A 26,993-nucleotide genomic window follows, 5' to 3' on the forward strand; every position below is an offset into this window, starting at 1 on the left:
GTTCAATAGAGTTCATCATTAAGCCCATCTGGGTCTGCAGTTTTCTTTGTAGACATTTTAAATTATAAATTCAATTTCTTTAATACATGTAAGGCTATTTAGGTTTTCTATTTCTTGTGTTAGGTTTGGTCATTTGTATCTTTCTAGGAATTTTTCCCATTTCATCCGAGTTGTTGAACTGGCAAAGTTTTGGTAACATTTCTGTTACCCTTTTAATATCTGTAGGGTCTGTACTGATATTTCTTGTTTCATTCATGATTTTAGTAATTTGCATTTTCTCCCTTTTTAATCAGTCTGGCTAAATATTTATCTATTTAATTGCTCTTTCCAAAAAACCGGCTATTAGTTACATTCATTTTTCTCTGTTGTCTGTTTTCTGTATGTTTCTACTCTTACCGTTATTTCCTTTCTCTTACTTGCCCTGTTTAATTTGCTTTTCATTTTCTAGCTTCTTAAAGTGGAAGCTTAGATCATTGATTTTAGAACTTTATTTTTAAAAACATCTAAAACTGCATATTTACCTAACCACTGCTTTTACTGTGTAACTTACACATTTTGAAAATCTGTGTTTTCATTTTCATTCAGTTCAAAATATTATTATTTAAAAGTATATTTTATAACCTCCAAATATTTGAGGATTTTTCAGTTATTTTTCTGTTATTAATTCAAATTTAATTTTGGTTGGGTCAGAGAACATACCCTATATGATTTCAAATCCCTTAAATTTATTTTCATATGGTCCCATATATGGTCTGACTTAGTGAATATTTTATAAGCATTTGAATAGAATGTGTACCCTGCTGTTGTTGGGTGGAGTTATCTATAAATGTCTATCAGGTCAAGTTGGTTGATAGTACTGTTCAACTTTTTTATATCCTTACAGATTTTCTGTTATTTGTTCTATCAGTTAATGAAAGAGGATTGTTGAAATCTTAACTATCATTGGGATTGTCTATTTTTCCTCACATTTCTGTCAGTTTTTGCCTCATATATTCTGGAGCTCTTTTTAGGTGCAAACATTTGTAGGATTATGTCTTTATGACTAATTGATTCATTTATCATTATGATATCCTAGCCTGGTAAAACTCCTTGTCTAATATACTAGAGTTACTTCTGCTTTCTTTTGATTTGCATGATGCATCTTTTTTTGTTGTTTTGCTTTCAATCTATCTCTGTCTTTATATTTCAAGTCTGTTTCTTATAGGCAGTATGTACTTGAGTTTTATTTTTCTATTCAGTCTGATAATCTCTGCCTTTTTATAGGAGTGTTTAGAGTATTTATATTTAATGTAATTATTGCTATCATTGGGCTTAGGTCTATCATCTTGCTGTTTGTTTTTAATTTGTCTCATCTGTTTGGTTTTTCCCTCTGTCTTTTTATTCTTGTCCTGCCTTCTTTTGGATTAATTCCTTAAAATTCCATTTATGTCCTCCATTGGCTTCCTAAAAGTATCTATAAAGATTTTAATATACATTTTTAGCTTTCTCTTATTATTATTTCTTATTATTACACACCTTCAAATAATATTATGCTACTTCACATATAATGTAAGAACCTTATTGTATAGTTTCATTTCCCTCCTTACTTGGTGCTATTGTCATACATTTTACTTCTGTATATGTTGTGAATGCCACAGCACATCATTATTACTTTTGTTTTAAATATGAATTTTTTAAATTTACAGAATGAGGCTTGTTTTAAAGCTTTTTTGGGGGATGAATCTAGAATACTGTATTTGTTAGGTCTGAATTAGATTATACTATTAACACATCCCATTTTGGGACCTCTTCTTCAGTGTTCATCAGGTCTCTCAACTCTGGCTGATGAAAATTCAGAGGTCTTCCAGACCTGTGGGAGCCTTGGAAATTGTTCAGTTACAGCTTCCTGGAAATTCTTTGCCTATCCTTGGTGGGATTTCACCCACACATGTGCGGCTTTGTATTCAGCAAGAGAATTAAGGGATTGCCTGGGCAAATTTCTGGAGCTCATCCTTTGCCTACCTCCTTCCTCTTTGGTACTCTGTCCTTCAGATTCCAGCTGCCCCGATCTGCTCTGCTTGTCTTTCTACTTCCTGTGCCATGGTCTACAATGTGCCTCCAGGCAGAAAGTTGGGACAGTTGAAGGCCTACATCATTTGTTAGTGATCCCATATCTCAAGGATCATAGTTCTATGCTGTCTATAGTCCAGTTCTGAAAAGGATATAGTGGAAGGGCAAGTCTGGTCTCATTTATTCCTGCACTTGATGTATCTAAAAATTTAAGCCTTTTTTAATCTACAGATTTTTTTCCATCTTTTTCCTTGCAATTTATTTAAGAAATTATGTTATTTGCTCTATAAAATGACCCACAGTCTAGATTTTGCTGGGTACATCCTATGATATAATTTAGCATTATTTTTCTATCTTGCTTATAAAGTAGTATTTAGGCCTAGAGCAGAGTTTCCAACCTTGACATTATTTCTCAAACTTGACACTATTTAGGCCTGATAACTGTTAGGAGTGGGGGTATAAAGGTTTAGGGGGGGTGCTCTCCTGTGCACATAGGATGTTTTAGCAGCATCCCTGTCCTCTACCCACTAGATGTCAGTACAACCCCCTCCCCAGTTGTGACAACCAAAAATGTCTCCAGACATTGTAAAATGTTTTTAGACCCATGTTCTGTCATGAAAAGTAGGCTACCTAAACTACAGAAACAACTTCAGGAATATGAAGACACCTACCTAGCAAAAATAACAATACTGGCTAGTTAACACTGCCGAGAACACAGGAAAAAGATTTTAACAATAAGCAATTGGAGGCTTTATAGAGTAGCTGATTCAAGAGCATCATTATAGAGGATGTGAGTTTCTGTTTCAGAAGGAAAAAATAACAGAGACAATGTGAATTGGTAAAAACACAAGTAGTTTATTTTCAATTATATGTTGCTTTCATAATTTTTTTTTCTGCAACTCATTGAACATTTTAAGATGTTGGACTTCTACCATAGGTAGATGGGTTTACTTTTTTTTTTTTTTTGGTAGCATTTTACAATTTAATTATAAACCAAGAATTTTGAACTTCCAGAAAGATATTATTTGTGTGATATAGAATTACTTAAAACAAAATGCAAATTGGGAGAATTAATAAAATAACCCTTTTAATTTTAAGATGAACTACCATTTTTGCAAATGTTTCCAAGGGTGGAAAAGATGACAGGTAATTAATGTATTTTTAAAAAGATGTAAAAGGATTGGGATTGAGAGACTTCTCAAAATTTCCCTCAGATAACCTTACTTCTAAGTTAACTGTCTAACATTCATTGAAGACCCACTCTCTGTCAGGTTCTATACACAACAGTTGTGTTTTGAGATGATGTTGAGGTAGATCTGGTGGGAAGGGTCTTGAGATTAACCCAGAGCAGGTCTGAGGGGCAGACTTTCCTCCCGTGAGCTCCCTGAGGGTTGCCCTGCCCGTACCCTTATTGGCCTTCAGAATTCTTTCCTCTTTCCCCATTAATGTCCTTCAGTTTAGTCATCAGTGGTTTCCATGGTGAGTGTCCATAGTGTATCATTCTCCTCCAGTGGAGTTTGAAGATCTTAGGTGTCTTCATCATTTCTAGTGCTTTTGAACTTAGTATGGTTATGTTTAAGGTTTAATGGATATGTTTTTAAAAATTAAGTCTGCAAAAATAATAGTAGAGCCCAGTAATCAGGGAGCCTGGGGTTCTTATATTTATCTTTTTCATGTAACAACATAGGGGCCTGATTGGCTTCACTTCCTTAGAACTGTGAGAGGTGTCCCTCTTCCCTTTCTCTGTCAGTGGGTAGTCTCTAAATCTCTTTCTCTCTATCACTTCTTTTTATCTCTCTTCTCTTATTAATTCTCTCATCTTATTTTCTTTGCCTGTACTTGTCTCTGCATCTTTGTCTTCTTTTCCTCTCTGCCTTTTTCTCCTCTCCACAGTTGCTTCTCACCTTCTCACATCTTTGTCTCTCTTTCTCCACTTTTTCTCTCCCTCCCTCCTGTGTGCTCCTCACTGTTTCTGTCACACTACCACCTCCTCCCACATACCCTTTCTTCCCAACAGGACCTTATTCAAGACATTGTCAGTGACATTGTGAGCTCCACTTCAACAAGGAACACAGTCCTCCTTATTAAAGGTAATGGTGGATAAGATAGCACAAAGTAATTAATATTTAAAATAGATGTAAGGAGATGTTTGAGGTTGCATGAGTACCTCAGATTTCTTCCCCAAAGTCTTATGATTTAGTCAGGGTTGCACTGCTCCAGTCCCCTTTTGGCCTAGGGACTCCTGACCTCTCCTCTTACTAGTTTGTTTCCATGCAAGGCACCATCAGTTTCTGCGATGAGAGTCCATGGTGCATTTTTTTTTTAAGTATGCTTAGAAGGACAGTTTGGTTTTGATATTTCCTGATTATTGGTGACATGTCCTTAGTACTGTGGTGTTTGGGGTTTGAAGGGATAAATTTGTATAGGTTGAGTCTGAAAAATCCAGTGTGCAGCTAAAGTAACCAAAGAGCTGAGCATTTTCATATTTATCTTTTCCAAGTAGCATCTGAGGGACCACATTTGCTTTATTTCACTAACATTGTTTTTCCTGTAAGGGTTCAAAGATGTTCCTCTTCTCTTTGTCAATGAGTATTTTCTCCTATTCTCACTACTTCACTTGTTGGCTCTATCAGGCTCATTATTTTTTTCTGTAAGTAGGTTGTCTCTCCCTTCTCTCTTTTATTTCTCATTCTTATTTCTCATTCCTATTTTCTCTGTCATCACCTTTTCTGACCTTCTTTGGTTTTGCCTTCTCCTATGTCTGCACCCCCATTTTCTTTCTAATTTTCCTCTTCACACTCTCCTGTGTTTCTCTGCCTTCTCCCATGGTGAAAATTTTTCTGTCTCCACCATTACCCACAGTCACCTGCCCCATGTGACCTCTGTTTCTCCATCAGTTTTTTCTAAGTGTTCCAACACTGACACAAAGGACATTGCTTGTTCCAGTGTGTAGTATGATATGGAAGCTGACGTGCTTTGGGCCGCTGATTCTTTCCTTAATTATTCCATCCTTCTCAGACATTTTCTCATTGAGTTTTGAGAGAGCAGTTTAAGGAAGTAAAATAGGTTTAAGTGGAAAATATTACCCTCTACAGAGGGGAGTTGAGCCAGGCCTGTGTTACACTTTACCGGTGTGAGGTCCTGTTTTTGTTTTCTTAAAGGCGTTGATGAGGAACAGGCGATCAAAAGAAGTTCCTCGTAAGAAATGTAGATGCTCATCTGAGAAACTCCTGTCAGCCAGATCTAGTCATCAGGTGCCTTGTGCCTAAGGTTCGCTCCGCCTGTCGCGCCGCAAGCCGCACACGGTGGCTAACACGTCCTGCAATGTTGGGGACAGCCTGCCCGCTGGGGCACCGAGGACAACCCGCGCTCCGCGTGCTGGAGCCGGCAGCCGCCCCCACCTGCTGCAGGGCGCCGGAGCCCCGCCCCCCTCGGGCGCGCGGGCCAATGGGCTGGGCCTCAGGGGGCGGGCCGCGGCCGGGCGGGCGGTGCGAGGCCTGGGGGGCGGAGCGAGCGGGGCGGCGTGGTGGTGGCCGTAGCTGCTGGGGCGGCGGCGGCGGCGGCGGCGGCTTGGCCCGGCGTCCGCGGGCCGTGGGGGATGGGGGCGGCGAGCTCCAGCCCTCGGCGGAGGCGGCGGCGGCCGTGAGTGTTGGGCGGGCGTCCGCGTCCGAGACGCGGGATGGAGCGCCGCGGTGAGTGTGGGGCGGCGGCGCTCGTTCCGGCCGCGGCAGCTGGGGCTCGGGGCTGGGGTCGTCGGCGACGCGGCGGTCCGGTTGCGGTCCAGGGTGTGGGTGGCCCATGCGGCGGCCCCGAGCCGAGGCGGCTGCGGGCTGCGCTGAGGGTCGGGCTCGTGTCCTCTGTGCTGCTGGTCCTCGGGGAGGGGTCCGACGGGGCGAACGGCGCGCCAAGCAGCCGCGAATGGTGGCCCACAGCAGATGACGATTGAAATTAAAGCAAACATGTAACACGTCCCACCGTCCACGTACTGTTCTAAGACTGCTCCACATTTTAACTTACTTAATCCTCCCGACAGGTCCATGATTATTTAACTTATTTTTTACACGGGGAAAATGAGGTTAACCTGGCGGAGCACACAGTCTAGTAATTGTCAGAGTGCGGGTTTCAGCCCAGGCAGTTGTGCTCCAGAATGTGTGCTCTTGACCGCTACCGAACCTGGTCTTAGCTCTGACCCGCCCCACTCCCACCTGTCCTGAGAGCAGTCCTCAATTCAACTGGGTTCCATTCCCGAGACGTTTTAGAATTTCGGTGGTGAATTGTTCTCCTCGTCTCTCTTTTGGGCTGAGGAGGGGCTCTTTCGTTCCGAGGCCTCAGTGTCAATGGTTTTTCCCAATTCCGTTGTGGATGTGTTTGGGGCTTGACTGTTGTTTTATTTTTTCTTAACGGGTGAGCTCAAGAGCCCTAATGACTGAGCCTCGTGTCTCCATGATAATATTTTTCTACTCTCATTCTCAAGAAGGAATTGGCCTCACACCCTTTGGGCGGGCAGGACTGTTAGCTGCGAAAGGCGGGAGCTGAGCGCCCCTTCCCCTTTCTCCAGCTGTCTCCGTGACAGTATCTCTCCTCTGTCGCTGTCGATCCATGTCCGCTGCCCTTTTTGGTTGCTCCGTTTCCCCACTCGGTATTTAAATACGGGGATGGGGAGCGTGCTCTTTGGCATTGGTAGTTTTGGCTGGTCAAGAGAGAGCCCTGCCTGCCAGGAATGCTAGACATTCTGGAGGCGTGGGAGGTTGGGCAGCTTCCTCTTTTTTAAACGTGCTAGGTTCTAACTGCCCAGGAATGAAGTGTATGTGCACTGCATGCCTTTCTTTAGAAATTACAGTTATTTGCATATTATTGATAAAACCTTTTGACTTGCCCGTTTGCTGTTTTTGTGGGGAGATTTACGAAAATATAATCAAAGACCGCCAAGATGAATTTTTTCTGATTTTTTAAAAGCATCTTTAAATAGATTCGTACCAAATCAGAAATTGTGCTGAAATAGCAGATTTCTGAAATATCTGACAATTTTTCCTAAGGTGGGAATAGTAAGATGGGAACTATTAAGTAGATATTTGGGGCAGTTTTACACTTCATTTAGCCTAGTGCCTAAAATGAAAGTACTTATATAATGATGTGTTTTTGGGAGGATGGAGCATGGGACATTTGATTAACACAGGCTACTTAAGTCTTGGGAAAGTCACATTACAGAGTACTGGGAAGTTAGTGTTCACATTTCTAATGCACATATTACTTAGAATTTACAACATATAGAGAAAGTAGATTTGTGTAGTAATATTGTTTGCTACAAAGTTCTTGGCTAAGTGGATAAAACACGTTTTTAATGTTGATGGTTTGGAGTTGGAAGAGATGCATGAGATTTAGGAGAGTTTCGCAAATATTTTGCTCAACAATCTGTTTGCACGGTTCAAACTTCACTTGAAAGCCATTTAGTAGGTTTCCACAAAGTCAATTAAGTTTCTGGAATTGTTTCCAGTGCTATATTTCTTGCTCACAATCTACAGATATGTTGTGGTGAAGCCACATCTTGTTCATTACTTAAGTATATTAAAAAAAAAAAAACCAATCTTCCACAATAAAGCACTGCTAGTAGTAATAGCTAACAGTTATTGAGTCTTTATGATGAACCAGGCACAGTGTTAAGTGCTTTCCATATTATTACCTCATTTAATTAAATTGCCAGTGGCAGTATGTTAGTAACTACATTTTATGTTAACACCAACTAGAGGATATTCATTTTGGGACATGGGAAGGTAGTGTGGATGATCTTGCAAAGTGTATATCCTCCAAATTTTCCACTATCATAGTTCAATTTTATGAAAACTTGGATTAACTTTGTTATTTAAAATTTTTTCCCCTGTCATATTTCCTTTTTTCAGTTTCCAATATGAAAAATAGTAAATTATATATAACAAAATTATTACATTACTTATCATAATGCTTACTAGGGGTAGAGAATAACCCTTTTTAGTTCCTCCCTCCTCCCTCCCTGTTTTGTTTGCTTATAGATTTTCTTAGTCTTGAGTAAAAATGTTTAGGCATTTTTGAAATACTTCTTACAACTTTGGGTTACTAATTTGACATCGCAAAGATGGTGAAAAAGGTGAATTGCTTAGATAGGTGAATTGTTTTATTTGACACTTATGATATAGGTCTTTAATAACCATCTTTTTACCAGTGACACTGATCAAATTTACTAAACTAAAAGCTATCAAAATTAATCAGAATGACTTTAATAAGTAAGTTGCAAAAGTGTTAAGTTAGGAATAGTCTTCTCAATGAGTGATTTGTAAAAGAGCTGCCCAAACAAGGTGCTTGAGTGTTTTGTTTTTATTGTTGGTGGGGAGACTTAGGTATAATAATTGTACTAAAAAAAATTGTCCTGGGCTCATTTTAGAAATTACCTTCACATTTAAGGATTAATGTTAGATAGGTTTGGAACTAGCTTAAATGTAGAAATTACGTTCTCGGAAATAATTTGAGATTAACAAGAATATTGAATAAAGCAGCACTAAAAGCTATTAGAGAAGTAGAGAAATCTCATTTAATAGAAGTAGAGAAACAAGAATAGAAATCCAACTTTGATTCCGGTTTTATGTAATCTTGTCTTTATCAGCTTTATATACTTGTTTTTTTTCTTTTTTGAAAGATAGTGTTTTATAGACAGATTTTTTGAAAAACCGTATATATTTTCCATTTAAAACAGACAATCCAAAGTTAACCTTTTTGTTTCTGTAAAAATTAATTGCAACTTTACAACTTTATAAGTCCAGTGTTCATTCTGCAAATTCATTTATTCTGCAAATAGTTTTTTGAGTAGTTCTTCACTCCTATGCCAAGCACTGTGCTGTGAGCAGGGAACACGTGGTTAGCAAAATGACATGGTCTTGATTTCCTTGGGATTATAATCTAGATAGGAAAACATGAATCATCTATTTGAACTTTGATAAGTGCAGTGATGAAAAGTATAAGATGCTATAATGCATCTAACAGGAGATTCTGCTCTAGTTTGGTGGTGGTTGTTACAGGGGTGGGGTGGTCCAGGAGGACTTCTTTGAGGAAGTGATCTTTGAGTTGAGGTCAGAATGAGTAAAAAAAGGGGAAGGAGTAGTCCAGGCAAATAGTCAGTGTTTTTCTCGTTGTAGGGCCATGACCCATTATGAGTCTGAAACCAATTTGATGGGCAGCAATCAGCATTTTAAAAAATGAAATGGGATAGTATAGAAAACATCTGGGTACATCACCTGGTTCCTTAGCCAGAACCAGAATTTGTTTTATGTTTTATGCATTCCAACACACATACCACACACAAACATAACATACTTAATGTGTGTACTGGCTCATGATGTGAAATTGTTTCCTACTCTGTGGGTCATGGTAAGCAGGTACTGTTGGAAAATTTGAAGGGAGTGTGTGTGGCAGGAGTGTTGAGAGTGTTGAGTAGGATTTATGACTCCAGATGACAGTGCAGAGGGAGGTAGGAGCCAGATCTCATGTTGTGCCTTACAGTTCTCAATAGATTATCACTTGTCCTTTGGAAGAGTTTTAAGCAGAGAAATGACATGTTGGGATTCATGTTTTGAAAAGTGTACTTACTACATTCGGAACAGGATAAGAATGGATGTGGAGAGATCATTCGGAAATTAGTAACAATAGCTCAAACAAGAAATGGTGGTACTTAACCTAGTATGATACTACAGATAGAAGTAGATAAATTAAAGATACTGTAGATTAGGAAGGAAAAAATCTATAGAGTTCAGTGAAGTATAGGAAAAGGTCAATAATACAATAGTATATCTTACACATGACCTGGAAGTGAATATTACATAAAACTTCCTACTGTAAATTTCACAGAAGTTCTTAGTAATTCTACCATTTTGAAAGTATCAAAATATTGAAGACAAAATATTTGAAAAATGTTTTAATGATTATGCTTGAGCTAACTTAATTCCTCCAGTAATTTCCTTTTTGATTTAAGAAATGCAAACAAAATTAGGGCTTTCAATTCTGGAAAGGTAAAATGTGAGGATGAAGCAGAAACGAACTAAGATTTTCTGAGTTTCAACTATGTGCCAGGATTAAGTGTTTTACATATGAGGTCTTCTAATTTTATATCCCCTTTTAATTTTCACACAGCCTGTAAGCAAAATTATACAGGTCACACATTTAGAAAGTATTGCGCCAGAAGTCAAGTCTAAATCTTTCTCATTTCAAAAGATTGTGTTTTTACTATACCATTTTGAAATTACCAAAAATATTGCTCTGATATTCATACACTTATTTGTTCAACCAATCGGGATGTATCAGATTAGTGGACAGCCTTAGAACTTGTTTTCAACAGAAAATTATTCTTGATGAAACTTGATGACCTAGAGTGTGTATGTGTGTGTGTGTATATGTATGTATGCATTATTATTGAGAACTAACTGTAATCCAGCTTCTTTTATGTATCAGACACTCCTATACCATTGTCTCTTTGAATGCTTACAATAATCTCATGAGGTGTAGGTATTGTCAGAATGTTATTCCTGTTTTATAAATGAGCATACCAAAATGAAGAGATGATTAACAGCTTGTCAGGACAGACAGTAAGTGATGGAGGGGATTTTGAAAACAGGTCTTTTCTTTTGTTAGAGTTCATATTGCATCTTTATTTTTGAAGCTGATGTCATGGAGTTAGAGTATGTTCTTCCGCCAAGTGACTTTTCAGAACAACTTTTATAATTAAAAAAATTCTGTACCGTAGGAGTTAAGAGGAAGTTATTAAGAGAATGGATTTTGGCAACAAGGCAGATCTGGGTTTTAAGTACCAGTTCATCATTTTTTAGCTGAGAGCTTGGACAAATGATTTAACCTCCAAAGCTCAGGCTGCTTATTTGTGAAATGAAGAAAATAGTAGTTTGCATATCATAGAGTTGTCAAGATGACTGGCACTTAATAAATAAATTAGTAGTACAGTGTTTGTTGTTGTCGTAAATGGAATATGGAGGTGGGCTATGGGCTGTTTGTGGAAACCTAATGTTTCCCCTGGTTGATGTGGTATTTGTGTTTCTCTCTTTTGTTTTTTCTCCCTTCCACTTAAGGATTTCAGTTTTTCTGACTGTTCTATGGAAGGATGATTGCTCACAAACAGAAAAAGACAAAGAAAAAACGTGTTTCGTCATCAGGCCAACTCTCTACTGATGTTACAACTCCTGAAATGGGGCTCAAGTCCATAAGTTCCAATTCCATTTTTGATCCGGATTACATCAAGGAGTTGGTGAATGATATCAGGAAGTTCTCGCATATGTTACTATATTTGAAAGAAGCTATTCTTTCAGGTTTGTCAACTGTTTTCTCTTAGCATTCTTACTGGATAGTTTGTAAAATTTTAAATGCCAGCCTAGCTACAGATAAACACGTACACAGTGGTAGGAACAAGGTATTCTGCTTTTGTTATTTTATGACTTTTTTCCCCCCAAATATTTGATGTTTGATGTTATGGTGTAAGCTATTTTATTATCAGATACAGTACAATACATAATAGAAACGTTGGTAAGTGTGAGGGAACAAGAATACAAAAAATGAAACTCAGTCTTTGGTTCTTAGCATTTAGACCCATTTGACATGGGAAAATTTTAGATCGTTGGAATTTTAACCTTCTTCTTAATGGTAATACAGTGCCTTGATTAGTCTTTAATAAGCAGACTAATGTTTATCATTTACATTTTTGATACTTCTGCCTGGATTCAGTTTTCTATATTGTTCCTAAAACTTAATCTGGAATAACTGCATTTGAGTGATTTTTTTTTTCCTCTAAGATCACACTTAATTCTGTTTTGCTGTTCTATAACCTATTCTTCACCTAAGGGATAATCACAGAATTTATTCTCTGTCTAGTTAGAAATGGATAATGGAGACAAGACTTGGTTCTCCTAAAGTAAAGAGCTACATACATCTGCATTCCCCAACTTGATCTTAATCCCTAAGTCTTTTAACTTTTAATACATAATTTTATATTCAGATTTGATGGCAGTGATAATAAAGATACAGCCCCTATTCTTTTGTGATAAATAGTTCATTTCCATATTCATAATGGTAGGTCTGGATGTAGAAAATGAATATTCCTAGTTTTATTTATATGAGATCTCTTTGGGCTTCATAGACATAAGAGTTCAGTAAATATTTTCTGTGTATGTAAGATAAATACTCATTTCCTGATATATGTTCTAGAAAGGAGACTAAATCACATCTTGTACTAAATGCTGCTTTTAAGAATTTATTTCTAACCTAATTTTCAATATGAAATGCCCAAAATAACTGGTCTTAAATTATAGCCTCAAAATTTTAGTATTTGAATTTTCCTTAAAACAATCACATAAATCATGTTTTTGAGACTATATATAATAGTACTAAAAAAAGTTGCCTTATATACCTGTTCATTTTAATAGCTTGGTTTTGAAATCAATTGTGGTCGATTAAATGGTAATAAAGTTTTCTTTTTATTGGGGAAAGGTATTCTAAATACATTAAGCATTATACTGGGAATAAATTTCTTACCAAAATGACACTATCTGCCATTTATTTAAAGAAGCATAGTTTTAAATAAAGCCTTGTTCTTAACTGGCTTGTTTTAAATTTGTTTTTAAATTTACATATAGTAAAAGTCATTCTTTTTGGTGTAAGTTCATAACTGGGTTAATTTTGAAAGTGAAATTTAAAATGATGCCTTGATTGACAAATCATTTACCTCAATTTAGGGTAAAATCCAATTTTCTTTAATTATCGATATAAGTGTTCATTAATATAAATAAGATTTTTAGTTAGGATTTTTATTTGTTTTATTTGTTTTCCTCAGGAGATTTATATCATTTATAAATCCTGATCTTGCATATTTATCCTTTGTCTCACAAATTTAAAATGATGGTAATTTAAAACATGTGGGACAACTCTTTATCTTCAGTTTTTTAATGTGAATTTCAATTTGTGAATAGGTAATTCAGAGACTAAAAAGGATTGAAAGCTGATCCTAAGTAAGAAAAGAGAAAGTTTCTAAGTAAGATGGCAAAAAGAGACTGCCCCTTGAGATAAAAGTAGGCATATAGAAATACAGTTTTCATGAAAATTTAATATTAAAAATTTATAAAGATATTACCCCTTTTAAAAAAAGATTTGAGAGAGTGTGCGCACAGGGTGGGGGAGGACAGAGGGAGAGGGAGACAGAGAGTCTCAAGCAGACTCCCCGCTGAGCACAGAGCATCACACAGGGCTCGATCTCAAGACCCTGAGATCATGAACTGAGCCAAAATCAAGAGTCAGATACTTAACCAACTGAGCCACCCAGGCTCCTCAAGATATTGTCCTTTTAATAAGAAAACCAGTACTTCAAAATTTAAATACTTGATAATATTGCTAATAATAAAAAAGTTTGCCATTTATGGCTGGTAAATTAATTTTAAAAATGTAAAAAACATTTTTTGGATAACCAACTCTCATTAGTAAGCCATGGGCAGAGAATTTTCATTATTTACCTTTGGATGTTTGGTTCTTTAATCAGAGTTAAAAGGATATATGTATGCTATCTCAAAATCTTGGATTTAACAAAAATTTGTTTTCTGTCTTTGGATCATTGTTATTAAAATCTGGAAATTTTAATATAGGGAGTATGTATAAACATATAAATTAACCTCATTATAAATAATAATTATGCTATATAATAATATGCTTGTGTTCAAATTTGATCATGATTTTCAGCTTGTTAGAGTATTAAACTATCCCTTAATAAAATTATTACAAGAATCACACGAGATATAATCTTCAGGAAAGCAGGTAAAAAGTTTAAAATTATGTAGTTAACTTGAGATGGTATTGTTATATATGTTCCTATAGACTAGACATAGGCCATGCTTTTGTCTTCTGGGTATTGAGAACTTTCCCTGCACTTCTGCTGTTCTTTACTACCACTCTACTCATAAACTGGCTAGACAAATAAAAGCTGTTTCACTGTTTTTCTTTTGGAGTGAGGGAACCTTGTCAGTGGCCTTGCCAATATTTTGTCTTTTGCTTCCTTAAGAGGAAGGATGCCAGATTTTTGGCATTGTTCATTACCATGTCTGTTGGCTGTTAAAAAGCTAAAAAAGTTAGCTTTTAAAAGTAAAGAATGTAGGTATACCGTTAAATCACCTTTTGGTATAATCTGAATAACATTTTCTTTATATACGTTACCTTTCATGAGGCAATGATGTGCAAAATCAGTCGACTGTTGCTTCAGGTGTTCAGTCATATTTTTGAGGCTAGGCTTAGATTAATATGTTTATGATTGGTTAAGAGCCACATTTTCCTTTCCTTGAACTTGTTATAGAAATGATTCGTCATTGGGGCGCCTGGGTGGCACAGTTGTTAAGCATCTGCCTTCGGCTCAGGTCATGATCCCAGAGTCCTGGGATCAAGCCCCGCATTGGGTTCCCTGCTCCTCGGGAAGCCTGCTTCTTCCTCTCCCCCTGCTTGTGTTCCCTCTCTAGCTCTGTCTCTCTCTGTCAAATAAATAAATAAAATCTTAAAAAAAAAAAAAAGAAAAAAAATGATATGTAATTATATATGGTGCTTTGCATTTTATAGAGTATTTTTACATACAGACAGCATTTAATCAAAGAGTCCCCACAAAGACAGGTACTTTTAGCCCCATTTCACAGATGAGTTGTAGGTGTAACTTAGATTGTGTGATTTCATCAACCTCTTATTGCTGATATAGAGTGGTTTCATTTGGAATCCAGAGGTCATAAATGCAGAATGGTGTGCTCTTTCCATGCTATCTCAACTGCTTCACATGGCAGGTACTATAAAAAAATACTACTAAGTCTTCATTATTTCATCAGCCAGTTCTTCAATGGGGAACATCTAAACCTGCACTATCCAATATGGTAACCTCTAGACATGTGGCTATTTAAATTTAATTAAAATAAAAAATTCAGCTCTTCAGTTGAAGTACCCATATTTCACGTGCCTATTAGCCGTATGTAGCTAGCGGCTACCATTTTGGAAAGTGAAGAAATAAATATTTACATCATTGCAGAAATTTCTGTTGGACAGTACTGGCATAGAATCAATCTTAAGACTACTGAGATGAATTCTTGAGCTATAAATATTTTTTATTTCTATAGCATTAAAAGAAACCTAGAAAAAGCTGTTACTGGAGCAAATTTAAGAAAATGTTATTTAGAAATAGGAACTCTTGGGGTCTATTTAGAATGCCCTTAAGTTGCCTTTGGAGTGAGAGCTTTAATGCTATTCTTTGATTTGAACCAGCAGATCAGTTTCCAGCCAGGCTATACAAATTGATGAAATTGGTAGTAATGGATGGCAGAAAGCTCTGAAAAGAGAATCACACTATCTAGGTTCTTGGCCTTGTTCTGCTGCTGACTAGTTTTGGCATATGGCCTTAGTCATTTAATGATTTAAGAATGAGCTGCTACCAATTTCATAATTCTGTGATTCAGAATTTCATTGGAGTTGGAGATTGTACGTTGTTTTGAATATTGAGAGTTGAGAGCTGGAGAAGACAGCTAAGTATTTGTTTTCCAAATATATAGTGCATTTTTTTTAAGATTTATTTATTTATATTAGAGTGACAGGGGGAGAGAGCATGCATGTGCAGGCCGGGCGAGGGGGCGGGGCAGATGGAAAGGGAGTGAGAGAGAATCTTAAGCAGACTTCCTGTTGAGCGTGGAGCCCCATCTGGGGCTCAATCTCATGACCCTGAGATCCTGACCTGAGCTGAAATCAAGAGTTGATCACTCAACCAACTGACCCACTCAGGGGCCCTCCATATAATACATTTTAGAGGACACCTGCCTCCCATCAGTCTATAGGATTTTTTTAATGTGAGTTTTATGGTAACTTTCTTAAATGTGGGTATTTGTGAAATTTGTGAAAAGTGAGAATGTGAAGCTCATGTTGCCATAGTTGTTGAGGAACTGATTAGAGAAATAAGTGTCTTCCAAAGAGTTCTGTGGTAACAGGTAAGGTAGGTATGCAGTTCGTCTCTGCTCTTTTTATTTACAAATAAAAATGGAGAGTTTAATGTGGGACATCAGAGGACTGTGAAAACTCATGCTTTGATAGAATAACTGAGAGTGTTTGTTGATTCTCTGTCCGCTCTTTATTTCCAGGAGGAGGTTGCCCTGTAGTCTTGTATAAGTAGTACATGTGGAATTTGAGGTTTTAGATTTCTATCCAGTGTCATTAAGATGCATTATGAATAATTACAGGGCCAGATTTTACATTTTATTTTAAAATGCTGAAGGTGCTCTATTATACATATACTTTCTGTGTTTAAATACAACACTAGCAGTTAACTTATGTGCTGTGTAAATACCACTTAAGTTTATGGTTGTCCCCCTGAGGAATAATGTCTTCTTAATTCCAAAGAACAGATTCATAAATGTTAAACTCTGCGACATACCTCCTCATTTCAGGTAGAACACCATTCAAGGAGGCTCAGCTTCTGGGAATTTGAAAGGTGCAAGTCTTTTTAACTGGGCTAGAAAGAATAGTGCAAATTACTTAATTTTTCTGCTCCTCAGTGCTTGGAAGTATCCATTGCTATTGTAAAATACATTTGAAGGAAAATTGGTAGTTTGTCTAATACACTATTTTAAAACTGGAATTTAATAAAAGTTTACTGTTGTGACAATGGTGCCTTGTTTTTGTTTTGTTCTTTAAATAGGCTAGAAAGGAAGATAAAACTTTATCATCAGTTGCAGATAAAGTTCTCTAATTTTAAAAAAAGCTTTCTGATTTAAGAGTCTATCACTTTTATTTCGTATTTTGTAAAAACATAACTGAATCTTATAAGTGATAGCTTCTGATGAATTCTGTCTAGGTCCTAAATTTGGCAGAACTATAGTCAGAAGAGGTTAACTTTGTAAAGCAAATTTTTTTGAATAGAAGAAGTTAAATAAGTTTAATGCCATTAAATAATATGTTCTATTGTGAGAGGGAAGTTCTGCATAAATTTTCAAAGTCTCAATTGAAATCCTGTCTTGTTGATTAACTCAGTTTTACCCAGGCGAGTATATGGGAGGATGTGCAAATTTATTTCAGACAAATTTCAATAGAGTTAATTTTACCACTGATGAATATTAATTAACTTTCATCCTCTATATTGTGCCAGAAATTTTGTGAAATACTAGAAAGCTTAGGTTGCTAGTCTCAGATATGTCCTTCTGCCATGTTCTTTTAGAAGTAAACCTCTCCAGAAGTGATTTCTAATGGATATCACTTAGGAGAAGTTCAGGTAAATGTTGATAGGTTATGACTTTGAAATGAATCTTTGAGGAATGAAGTATGAAATACAGGTAGCTCCTTTATGACATATGTGCCAGCTCTTAGGTGACTGCCTTTTTTTTTTTTTTTTTGCACTTTCCTGGAATGGTTTACATCACTTAATACCATTTATAATAGTAACTGGCATATTTGATTAGAGGTTAAAGCCTGTTAAATCAGACTGCAGAGTACCTGTCATTAAGCCATAACTTATTTAATCATGTTAACATATCATAGTGATTAGGAGCACAAATTCTAGAGCTAGAACAACTAAGGGGGAACCCTCATTCTGACACTTGATGGTTGTATGTATCCTTGCGCAAGTTACTTCTCAAGTGCCTCCGTTTCTACATCTGTTGGAAGGAGAGAATAGCACCTACATTATTGGGATGTTGTGAAGATTAGAGTTCATATATGTAAAGCTCTTAGAATAAGTGTTTTAAAATGTCAGCTATTATTATTTTTACAGTCCCCAAGTGGCTGGATAAAGAAAGCTGCTGCTCAGACTTTGCTTTTATCCTGTAAATTCAGAAGGCATTATGGCAAAAAAAAGGAGTTTCCTAGTGATAAGTTCTGAAACTTATTTTCCTCCTTGTTTTCATTGCTTTCCCAGAGAGGTTAAGCTGAATTAACAAGACTGGTTTTAAAAATTGTCAGTTTTTTAAAATCAAGGAAAACACCATGGTTTTTTCATTTATTTACTTAAGCATTTCCATGAAGTGTTTGCAGTATAAACACTGTGGTATTGTGTTAATGCATGAGAACCAAAAAGTGGAGCTGGCTAATCTGTTTTCACTTGATAAGCTGAATGAAGCAGAAAATAAACGGCACAGATGAGTGAAACAATAAATTAAAATTCGGATTACCATATTACAGGGATGGTAGATAAATAAGCAAACGTTGGGATACAGGAGTTTTACTCTTCTAGGTAACTAGTATTAAGATTTTGGCTGAACATTATTGTAATTGCATAAATTATTATATTTTTATATTAAATATATCCTTAATTATAGATTTATTTCCAATTAATTTACTAATTTAGATTTTATATATAAGATGAAACTGAAATTTAACTTTCGTATCTCTTTTTCATTAGCCAAAATATTGTGAGACTTTGCTGTAAGTGTCTTTGTTGTTGACTGTAATTCTGTGTGAGACAAATCTACTGTCAAAGGTATTTAGTGTGGCTTACAGATTTACTAGAAATAATAGCTGTTTATGTATTAAGTCTATAAAGCAGTTTCGTTTTTGTTCATTTATTTGACATTCACAACATAAAGTAAAACAGGTGTTCTTACTAATTCTGTTCTACAAATGATTAATCTGAGATCAGAGAAACTACGAGTTGTATATTTCAACGTCATTTCAAGGAAGTGGAAGATCAAGCATTGGAACACAGGTTTCTTGATCTAAGTCTATTCTTTTTTTACAAGTAGGGTCCATGCCCAATGTGGGGCTTGAACTCAAAACCCTGATATTAAGAGTCCCATGCTCTACTGACTGAGCCAGCCAGGCACCCCTGAATCTATTATTTTCTATGATACCAATCAGCCACTTACAGCTTTCTTATGTATTGGGGAAGAACAGTTACTAACTCATTGGCTTCGCTCATTGCTGCTACTATTTGGCGGGGTGGAGTGGGAATAGTATTTAGTGTTGGCAAAAGTGCTGCTTAAACTCCTTAAACCTTTTAAAAAAAAGTTGTATTTTCAGTTTAAGAGGCTTTTTGCTTCATAAAAATAATTTGAGGTAGCTTTAGCCTATTATAGTGGAAAAGGACATTTGGTAAAAACAGAACATTTCTTTACCACTTAAAAATATAATTAAGGGCCTGCTAATTCATAAAGTTCCATTTGAAGTATTATCAGAATATACTGATGTTCAAGTAGTTGATTCATCTATTCAGGGAAGTTTATGAATCTTTGTAATTAATATTTTTAAAACATAGTTGTCATGTTCATTTCTGTTGATTTGTAGGCTTCAGAAATGTGTTTAATCAAAGGAAATTGGAATTATTTATAGGGTAATTTGACATAGTTCTGAAATTTATTACTAAATAACTCAGTTACTGTTTTTTAGTATTTTGACTTGAAACGACTTCAATATCTGTTTATAAAAGCTTCCTTGTAGGAAAAAAAGAATTTCAAGTTGGTAAAACATTTATATGTTTTATACCATAATATGTTAACAGTTACTGGGATGTTTTGCTGTGATTTTTAAGAATCCCATAGCAGGGGTTTTCAAGATCTCTTACACTGTTAAAAGTTACTGAGGACCCTGAAGGTTTTTGTTTATGTGGGCTGTATCTGTTACTATTTACTGTTTTAGAAATTGAAACTAAGAAAATTGAAAAACATTTAACAATTTTGAAATATATTTAATTCCACATATTTAATTTCCTTGACTCTGAGAAGACCAGAATTTATTACCTTGGTTTATTTAGGCACTTAAGCCATTAGGGTTTTGTAGTTCTTGCTACCCAACACTAATTTTGAATATTGATGGTTGTTGGCACTCAAAAATCAAGCTCTTTGACCTGAGACCTTAAAATAAGGCAAAGTATTCTTATAGTATTCCCCAAGTGTATTTATATCTGTAGATTTTATTGTGAAACATCGGAGTATAGAATAGAGATAACTGCCTTTCCTTTCTCTTTTAAGACTAACATAAGTTAGGTTTTAAAAAGAGTACAGTACAACTCTTTATGGTATTAGGTATTCAGCCTTGGTTTTGATAAGTAGGCAGAAGTATTACCATTAACTAGCTTTATCTGTATATATATGTGTGTACGTATATATATATACACTCACACGTATGTATATATAAAACAATAGACTTTGCAATGCAAAACTGGGAAAAAATGTAATTATGTTATTTTTACAACTATTTAAGCTATATTATTTTCCAGAAGTTTCTTTTATTTCAAAGCTACTAGGTTCCATTTCAGACCTAACCTATGTTATTAACCTATTTCTACTATTGCATTAACTAATAAAAATAGCTGTAAACATTTATGGTGGGCTTACTATGTTTTGGCCACTGTTCCAAGTACATTATGTGTTTTAACTCATTGAATCCAACAATCCTATGAAGTAGCTACCATTATCTTCCTTTTACAGGTGAGGAAACTGAGGCACACAGAGGTTAAGTAACTTGCCCAAGGTTTATAAACCATGGAGCTGAAATTCAAATTCAGGCAATCTGGTTCTAGAGATAATGCTTTTAACCAACCACTAAGCCATATTGTCTCAACTACGTAAACCTACTGAGGGAAATAACATCCACAATTCTAAAACAGACGATATAGTGATCATTTAAGATAATTCCTTAAACTGCATATCACATATTCCCTAGGACTTGAAAAATTATAAATGAATTTTTTAATTATAAAAGTAATATATATTTACTGGGAAAATTCCAAAAGTATATAATATTCCTAATATCTCTTGCCCATCTGTATTTTATTTTTTAAATGGACTTTATTTTTAGAACAGTTTTTGATTTACAGAAAAACTGAAAAGATAAGACAGAGTTCCTATATATTCTTTTACCAGGTTTTTCTTTATTAACATCTTAACATTAGTATGGTGCATCTGTTAGTTGCTGAACCAGTATTTGATAATGATACATTATTATTGATTAAAGCCCATAGTTTTATTCTTATTTCCATAAATTGTTCCTAATGTCCCTTTTCTCTTCTAGGATCCTATCATATTATACTTAATTCTCATGTCTCCTTAGGCCCTCCTTGGTTGTGATAGTTTCTCAGACTTCCCTCATTTTTGATGATCTGACAGTTTTAAGGAATACTGGTTAGGTATTTTGTAGGATGCATCCTGATTAGAATTTATCTGATGCTTTTCTCATTAGATTGGGATATTGGGAGGAACAGCTGCAAAGTACCATTTTCATCACGGGTCATATCAAGAATAATTACTAGAAACATGATTTATCACTATTAATGTCAACCTTGATCACCTGTCTTAATAATAAAGTTTCTCTAGTTTAAAGTTACTCATTCTGTCCCACTTTCTCTACTATACTCTTTGGAAGGAAGTCACTATATGCATGCTCCACCTCCTGAGGACAAAATATCTATATAAATTATTTGGCATTCTTCTATCCAGGAGATTTGTCTCTTTTCCTCCACTCACTAATTTATTCAATCATTTATTTGTGTCAGTATGTACTCATGGATATTTACTTTATACTTTGAGTTATAATACAGTACTACTTTATTTGTTGCTCAGATTGTTCTAGCTTTGGCCATTAGGAGCTCTTTCAGTTGGCTCCTGTGTACCCTTGACATACCGTAGTCAGTGGGAGGGTCAGTTTTTTCTAAGCTCTTACTTTCTGGCTCTACTAGATGTGCCTAACTCATCCTGCATGTTTCCTGTCCCAGTCCTAGCATCATCCATTTGTCTAAGGAGCCCTGATATCTTTTATTAGCGAATGATAGTAGGAACCAAGCTCAGGGTGGTAGTTGTGCTTGTTCCTACTGGGTGTCATTTCTTTTAGGCCCTTTCAGCGGACAGAGCAAAGAAATATATGTGTGTATACGAACCTGTGTAAATACACATATCTATAAATATTTCTATATGTAACCACTTGTGTCTGTATTAAGCTAACCATGAATTCTTACTGAAGTGTCCAACTCTAATCTACTGCAATATGAATCATTACATTTATTTGTAAATTTCTACTCCAACAGTGAGATGCCTGGCTCCCAACATCTACCATCCATTTACACAGTTTTCCAATTCCTTTATGTATGTATGGCAACATCAAAATTGTTAACCTGAATCCTCATTGAAAATGCTTTATCAACTAGAGTACAGTACTTATGTGCATTTCCTTTGCTTTTTTTAGTCTTTATAGACTTAACTCATTTCCAAGGTTACTTCAGCCAGCACCTATTCTCCTATATTTCTGTCATTAAAATTCGTTGGATGAATGAGTAACATTTTCTCCTGAAAGCACTTATATTCTCTCTGCTTCCATTACTCCTTGAACTATTCTTCTTTGCCTCTTCCTGGAATACTCTTTGCCCTGATGTACCCAGCTCCCCACCTTGCCTACACCTTTTTTCCCCTTGATAATACAGTTAAGGAATGGCATATTTGAAGGATATGGTAGAGTTTTTCATTTTTGTTTTTTTTTATTCTAAGGACAGTTTCTATTTCTAATGGTTATCTTTTCAACATTTCTGAAAAAGTTAATTGTATAAGATGACACTCTACTTAAAAAATGGTTTTTGTTTGTTTTTTAAGCTATTTCAGGAGGAGGCAGTCTAACATTAAGAGCATGGCTTCTAGAATTATACTCCCTGAGTTCAAATTCTGGCCCCATGGTTTAGTAACTTGGTGAACTTAGGTGTGCCTCAATTTTCTCATCTGCACAGTGGATATTTTAAAATTACCTAATAAGATTGATGTGAAAGTTAATGAGATAATAGCTTTTAAGTGCTTTTAACAGTACCTACCACATAGGAAGCATATAAAAAATGTTAACTATTATTAACTATTATTATTTAACTATTATTAAACACTAGTGCTGTATGTAAGCTTACAGAAAGGAAAATTGCATCAGGGTATTGCATTTAAAGCAGTTGTCTTTTCAGACTTCTGAAGATTACTTGAGGGGTTTTAAAGTTAGGATGATTATACTTTTTTGTATACCTAGGATGGCGATCCAGGAATATGCCTCTTGGTGCTGGCAGGAGGAATAGCACTTCCCTTTTCACTTGCTTAGAGTTTTTTGGTTTGGATGATAAATTATACGACCACCTTATTTCCAGGGATTATAAAATCGTGTCTGCGGGCATCTGACCAGAGTTGGTGTAAATGAGTGGAGCAGGCTGGGGATAGACAGGTAGGGACCGGGAAGGCAGGCACAATCTGGACAGCGTATTTAGACTGGGAAAACTGAAAAAGGTAGGACTAAATTGACCATAACTGTGAAATCCTTACTGACTTAAAATGATTATAGATTTTTTGAGGGCTGTATAAATTGAATATACTAATTGCAGTGGTGAAAATACAAGGGAACATATAGTAGGCAAACATTGTGGGGCCGCTGCTTCTGTTTATTCGAAGCGTGCCTCAAAATGGTCTTTCATAGTTTGCATTCCTGGAACTTGGTCTGGGAAACAAATAAATTTCTTTTTTCTTTAAGACTGTTGTGAAGAAGTCATTCATATACGTCTCGATGAACTTCTCCGTGTTTTGAAATCTGTAATGAATAAACATCAGAACCTCAATTCTGTTGATCTTCAAAATGCTGCAGAAATCCTTACTGCAAAAGTAAAAGGTAAGAAAGATGTATTAAAAGTCGGTTGGTATGGGCAAAAAGCATCTAAGTCATACATTTTGGTCCATAATGACTATAGTACCACCTCCCCACATGGCATTGGTATGTATATCAATAAAAATTATGTATACTTCGATATGTAGATACTCCCACTAAGTCACACCTAAAACTCTCTTCCTTTCAAAAATTAAAACTGCATTTGGCAGGAAGCAGTTTAAAAATAATAACTGAAATAAACTAAACAACTGACATTTAAAACCTACTTCAAAAGAGCATGCACTCTTTCAAAAAACTCAAAAAGTTTAAATGTCAGTTGTTTTGTAAGGACAGTTGTTGCTGGAAAATGGCCATTTGTAGTGACCCCGCTTAAAGGAGGGAGCCAAACAGAGAAAAAAACTTAATTGGGATCTTTTTTTTTAATGTGAAAAAGAAAAATAAAATTATATACGGATGCACACACACATATATGTATATTACATGTGCTAAAGATCCAAGAATTGGGATTTATCGTCTAATGAAATGATTTGCCACCAAAAATATTTTATTAGAATCGATTATTCTGGACTGCAGTGTATAAAAAGGATTGAGGGTGAAGGGAGTATTTGAGACAAATGAGGCAAGGGGGTTCAGTTAGGAGATCATTAGAAATAAGGGGCTGGGTGTGGGCTGACAGTCTGATCTAAGAAGCAGTAGTGTGCTAGAGGTGGAATATGGTTGTTACAGAAGAGGGGATGGATGTTGGTTTGATGAAACAGGACAGGTGGAATGTTGAGGATTAATGTGAAGTTTGTAGTTGAAGGTGGGGACTTGAGAGCTGTTGGTGTGTAGGTGGTAATGGAAGAGGACGGCACCAACTCAAGAGTATGCAGAGTAAGTGTGGGCTGAGTATGAGATCCCAGGGACAAAGAGAAAATAGAGGAGCCTGAAAAACACCTAAGAAATAGGGAGATGGTCTAGAGAAAGATGGCATGGAGTTTAAAAAGTGTGAGGTTCTAGGAAGTGATTGTCAGTGTTAAATGTCACTGATAAGTAATCTGAATTCAAGCAAAGTAACTATAGAAAGTGACTCACCATGGGTTGAATAAGGAAAGGAAAGGATTTTGGGGGGAGGGGAATTACCTGTTCTGAGTCTCAAAGGTCGGGTGGGCATTTCCTGGGTTAGGATGTGTGGAGGTTGGGGACTGTGACATAGAGCACTTTTGTAAGAAATCTGGATGTGAAGAACTTGGTGCAATTGGTGAACACATTCCTATCTAGAGAAGGCAAAGGGCAAGTGTCAAGGGATGAGGCAGGAGGAGAAAATAAAAACCTGTCAATAAAATACGGTCCATATACCTGAGAACCACTTCCCCTGCTTTTTGACATAGATTTATTGTACCTGAGTGGTTCTTTTTCTTTGTTTCTTTCTTTTTCTGTATTTCAAGCATTGAAACACATGTAGATGGCTTTAAATGGGAAAAATGAATAGTTTGTTGTGACTTTTAAAAATGTGCTTAGTAACCAAATTTGTTTTTAAATAGACTGTTTATAAGTGCCATTTAACTTAACTTAGATAGGGAAATTTGCGTCTATAGATAGTAAAATTTCCATGCTTGGAAATAGCGACCACAGTTCATTCAATTGTTGTCAGTAGCTATTGTGTGCAGTCAGGATGTCCTGGGGAAGGAGTGTGCCTGTGTATAGTTGGTGTCCACATTCCAGAAACAGACTTGAAGAAAGTGGCCTCTCAGCTGCCTTGGAGATCTTTTTTCCTTTGAGGTAAAGCTATCTTTTGAATATTATCTCCCACTATGACTGTCTTTACCTTTGGGATTATTGTTACCATTTTACTTTTGGTTTGGGTGAAATTTAAAAGATTACTCTGTTGTTCCTAAACTTACTCTGTTTCAGTAAGACTCCATGAGACTAGAAAATTTAAAAATTGTCTTTTCGTTGGTATAAGTTCCTGTTTTTAAATAAAACCTTTCCTCCTCACTCTTACTGTTGAGGCCATCTAAGCGAAGGGAGTTTAAAAATGAAAAATATTCAGTGACCTGAAAAATCAAGGTTAAATTAGAACTTAATTTAATTTTTCCTTTTAATGATAATTTTCAAATCCTGGAAAGGCAAGGGGGAGGTAGAAACCATTTTTGAGTATCTATTCTATGGCAATCTAGATGTTTTGCATATGCTATCTATTTTAATATTTTCAAAAACCTATTAAAGTGCATTTTTATTTCTATTTTAAATGGGGGAAGCTCAAAGAAAAAAGCTATCGTTAGGATCAGAAAGCTTCTGGAATGTGGAGATCATTTTGTCTTAAGCCCCTGATTACATTTCAAAAACAAAGATGACATGACTTGCTCTGGACATCTTAACTGTCGATGCATTTGGCAAATATACCAAGACATTAAAAAAAACACTTTAGAATCAGGGAGGTATAATTTTGTTTGTGCTCCTGTAGGTGTGGATGCATAAAGTCTGTCCACTTCCTATGCATAATAAATGCATTGGAATAAAATTGGAATCTTTTGACTCCTCTTTTTTTTTTAAGTATGGAATTTACCTTTTAAAGGTAATTTTAAAGCTTTAAATTAAATTAAAAACTTTTTTTAAAAAGCTCTTCCCCATTCATTCTAGTAGTGATTTGTATTTCCTGTGTCTCCTGTTTCCAAGCAGGAAGTTAAGTCTGACAAAATATTTGCAATATGGTAAGAGAGATACAGCTTATTTTTGAAGTAGATAAAAGACATCTTCAGCACTCAGTAATTTATTATGTACGTGTTTGTGTTTTCACTATTTACAATTATTTTAGTCAATCTTATTTGTAATTTAAATTAATACGACCATTTATTTAAGTTTTTCATGATCTGTATTTTGCCCTGTATTGAAAAATTGACAAAAAAGAAACACAAGCTTTAATTATGCATCTAAAATTGTAGAAGCTTTGTGTCTTCTTTCTGTTTTGAAAACTTAATTTTTTAATAGGCAATACATTGAAATGGTTCATAATGCAAATGGCATAAAAGAATATTTAGCAGTGAAGTGTCTTTCTTACCTCAGATGCTTAGCTACCCTTTCCTTTACCTAGATAAGCAGCAACTATTGCTGGATTTTTGTGTATCTTTCTAGAGACATATTATGCATATATAAACAATACAATATGTTCTTTTTTTTTGCTCTCTTTTTTACACAAATGGTAGCATTCTGCTCCTTGCTCATTGTTCTGAATTATGTTCTATACATAAAGAATTCCCTAATTCTTTTGTTGTGATTTGTTTTTTTTTTTTCAAAGCTGCATGGTAATCTGTTATGCTCATGTGCTATAATTTATT

At 35.7% G+C, this 26,993-nt stretch overlaps 1 protein-coding gene across 5 annotated transcripts in view; it reads left to right on the forward strand.

Annotated features, from left to right (window-relative positions):
- Window positions 1-5,580: 5,580 nt before the first annotated feature.
- ARHGAP29 (Rho GTPase activating protein 29) overlaps window positions 5,581-26,993 on the forward strand; it is a 62,336-nt gene continuing 40,923 nt past the window's right edge. For 2 of the 5 annotated variants that reach the window (XM_064588785.1, XM_064588787.1), the window contains exons 1-3: window positions 5,581-5,741; window positions 11,151-11,387; window positions 23,545-23,679. In XM_064588785.1, coding sequence (XP_064444855.1) covers window positions 11,183-11,387; window positions 23,545-23,679 — 340 coding nt within the window. In that variant the 5' untranslated portion in view covers window positions 5,581-5,741; window positions 11,151-11,182. Of the gene's footprint in view, window positions 5,742-11,150; window positions 11,388-23,539; window positions 23,680-25,312; window positions 25,438-26,993 lie in introns of those variants that run through there. The other 3 variants (XM_064588786.1, XM_064588788.1, XM_064588789.1) reach the window with 3 other exon arrangements.

This window comes from Mirounga angustirostris, unplaced genomic scaffold (assembly GCF_029215605.1).
Source record: "Mirounga angustirostris isolate CCGP_5_RB_7025 unplaced genomic scaffold, mMirAng1.0.hap1 SCAF_4, whole genome shotgun sequence".
Lineage (NCBI taxonomy): Eukaryota > Metazoa > Chordata > Mammalia > Carnivora > Phocidae > Mirounga > Mirounga angustirostris.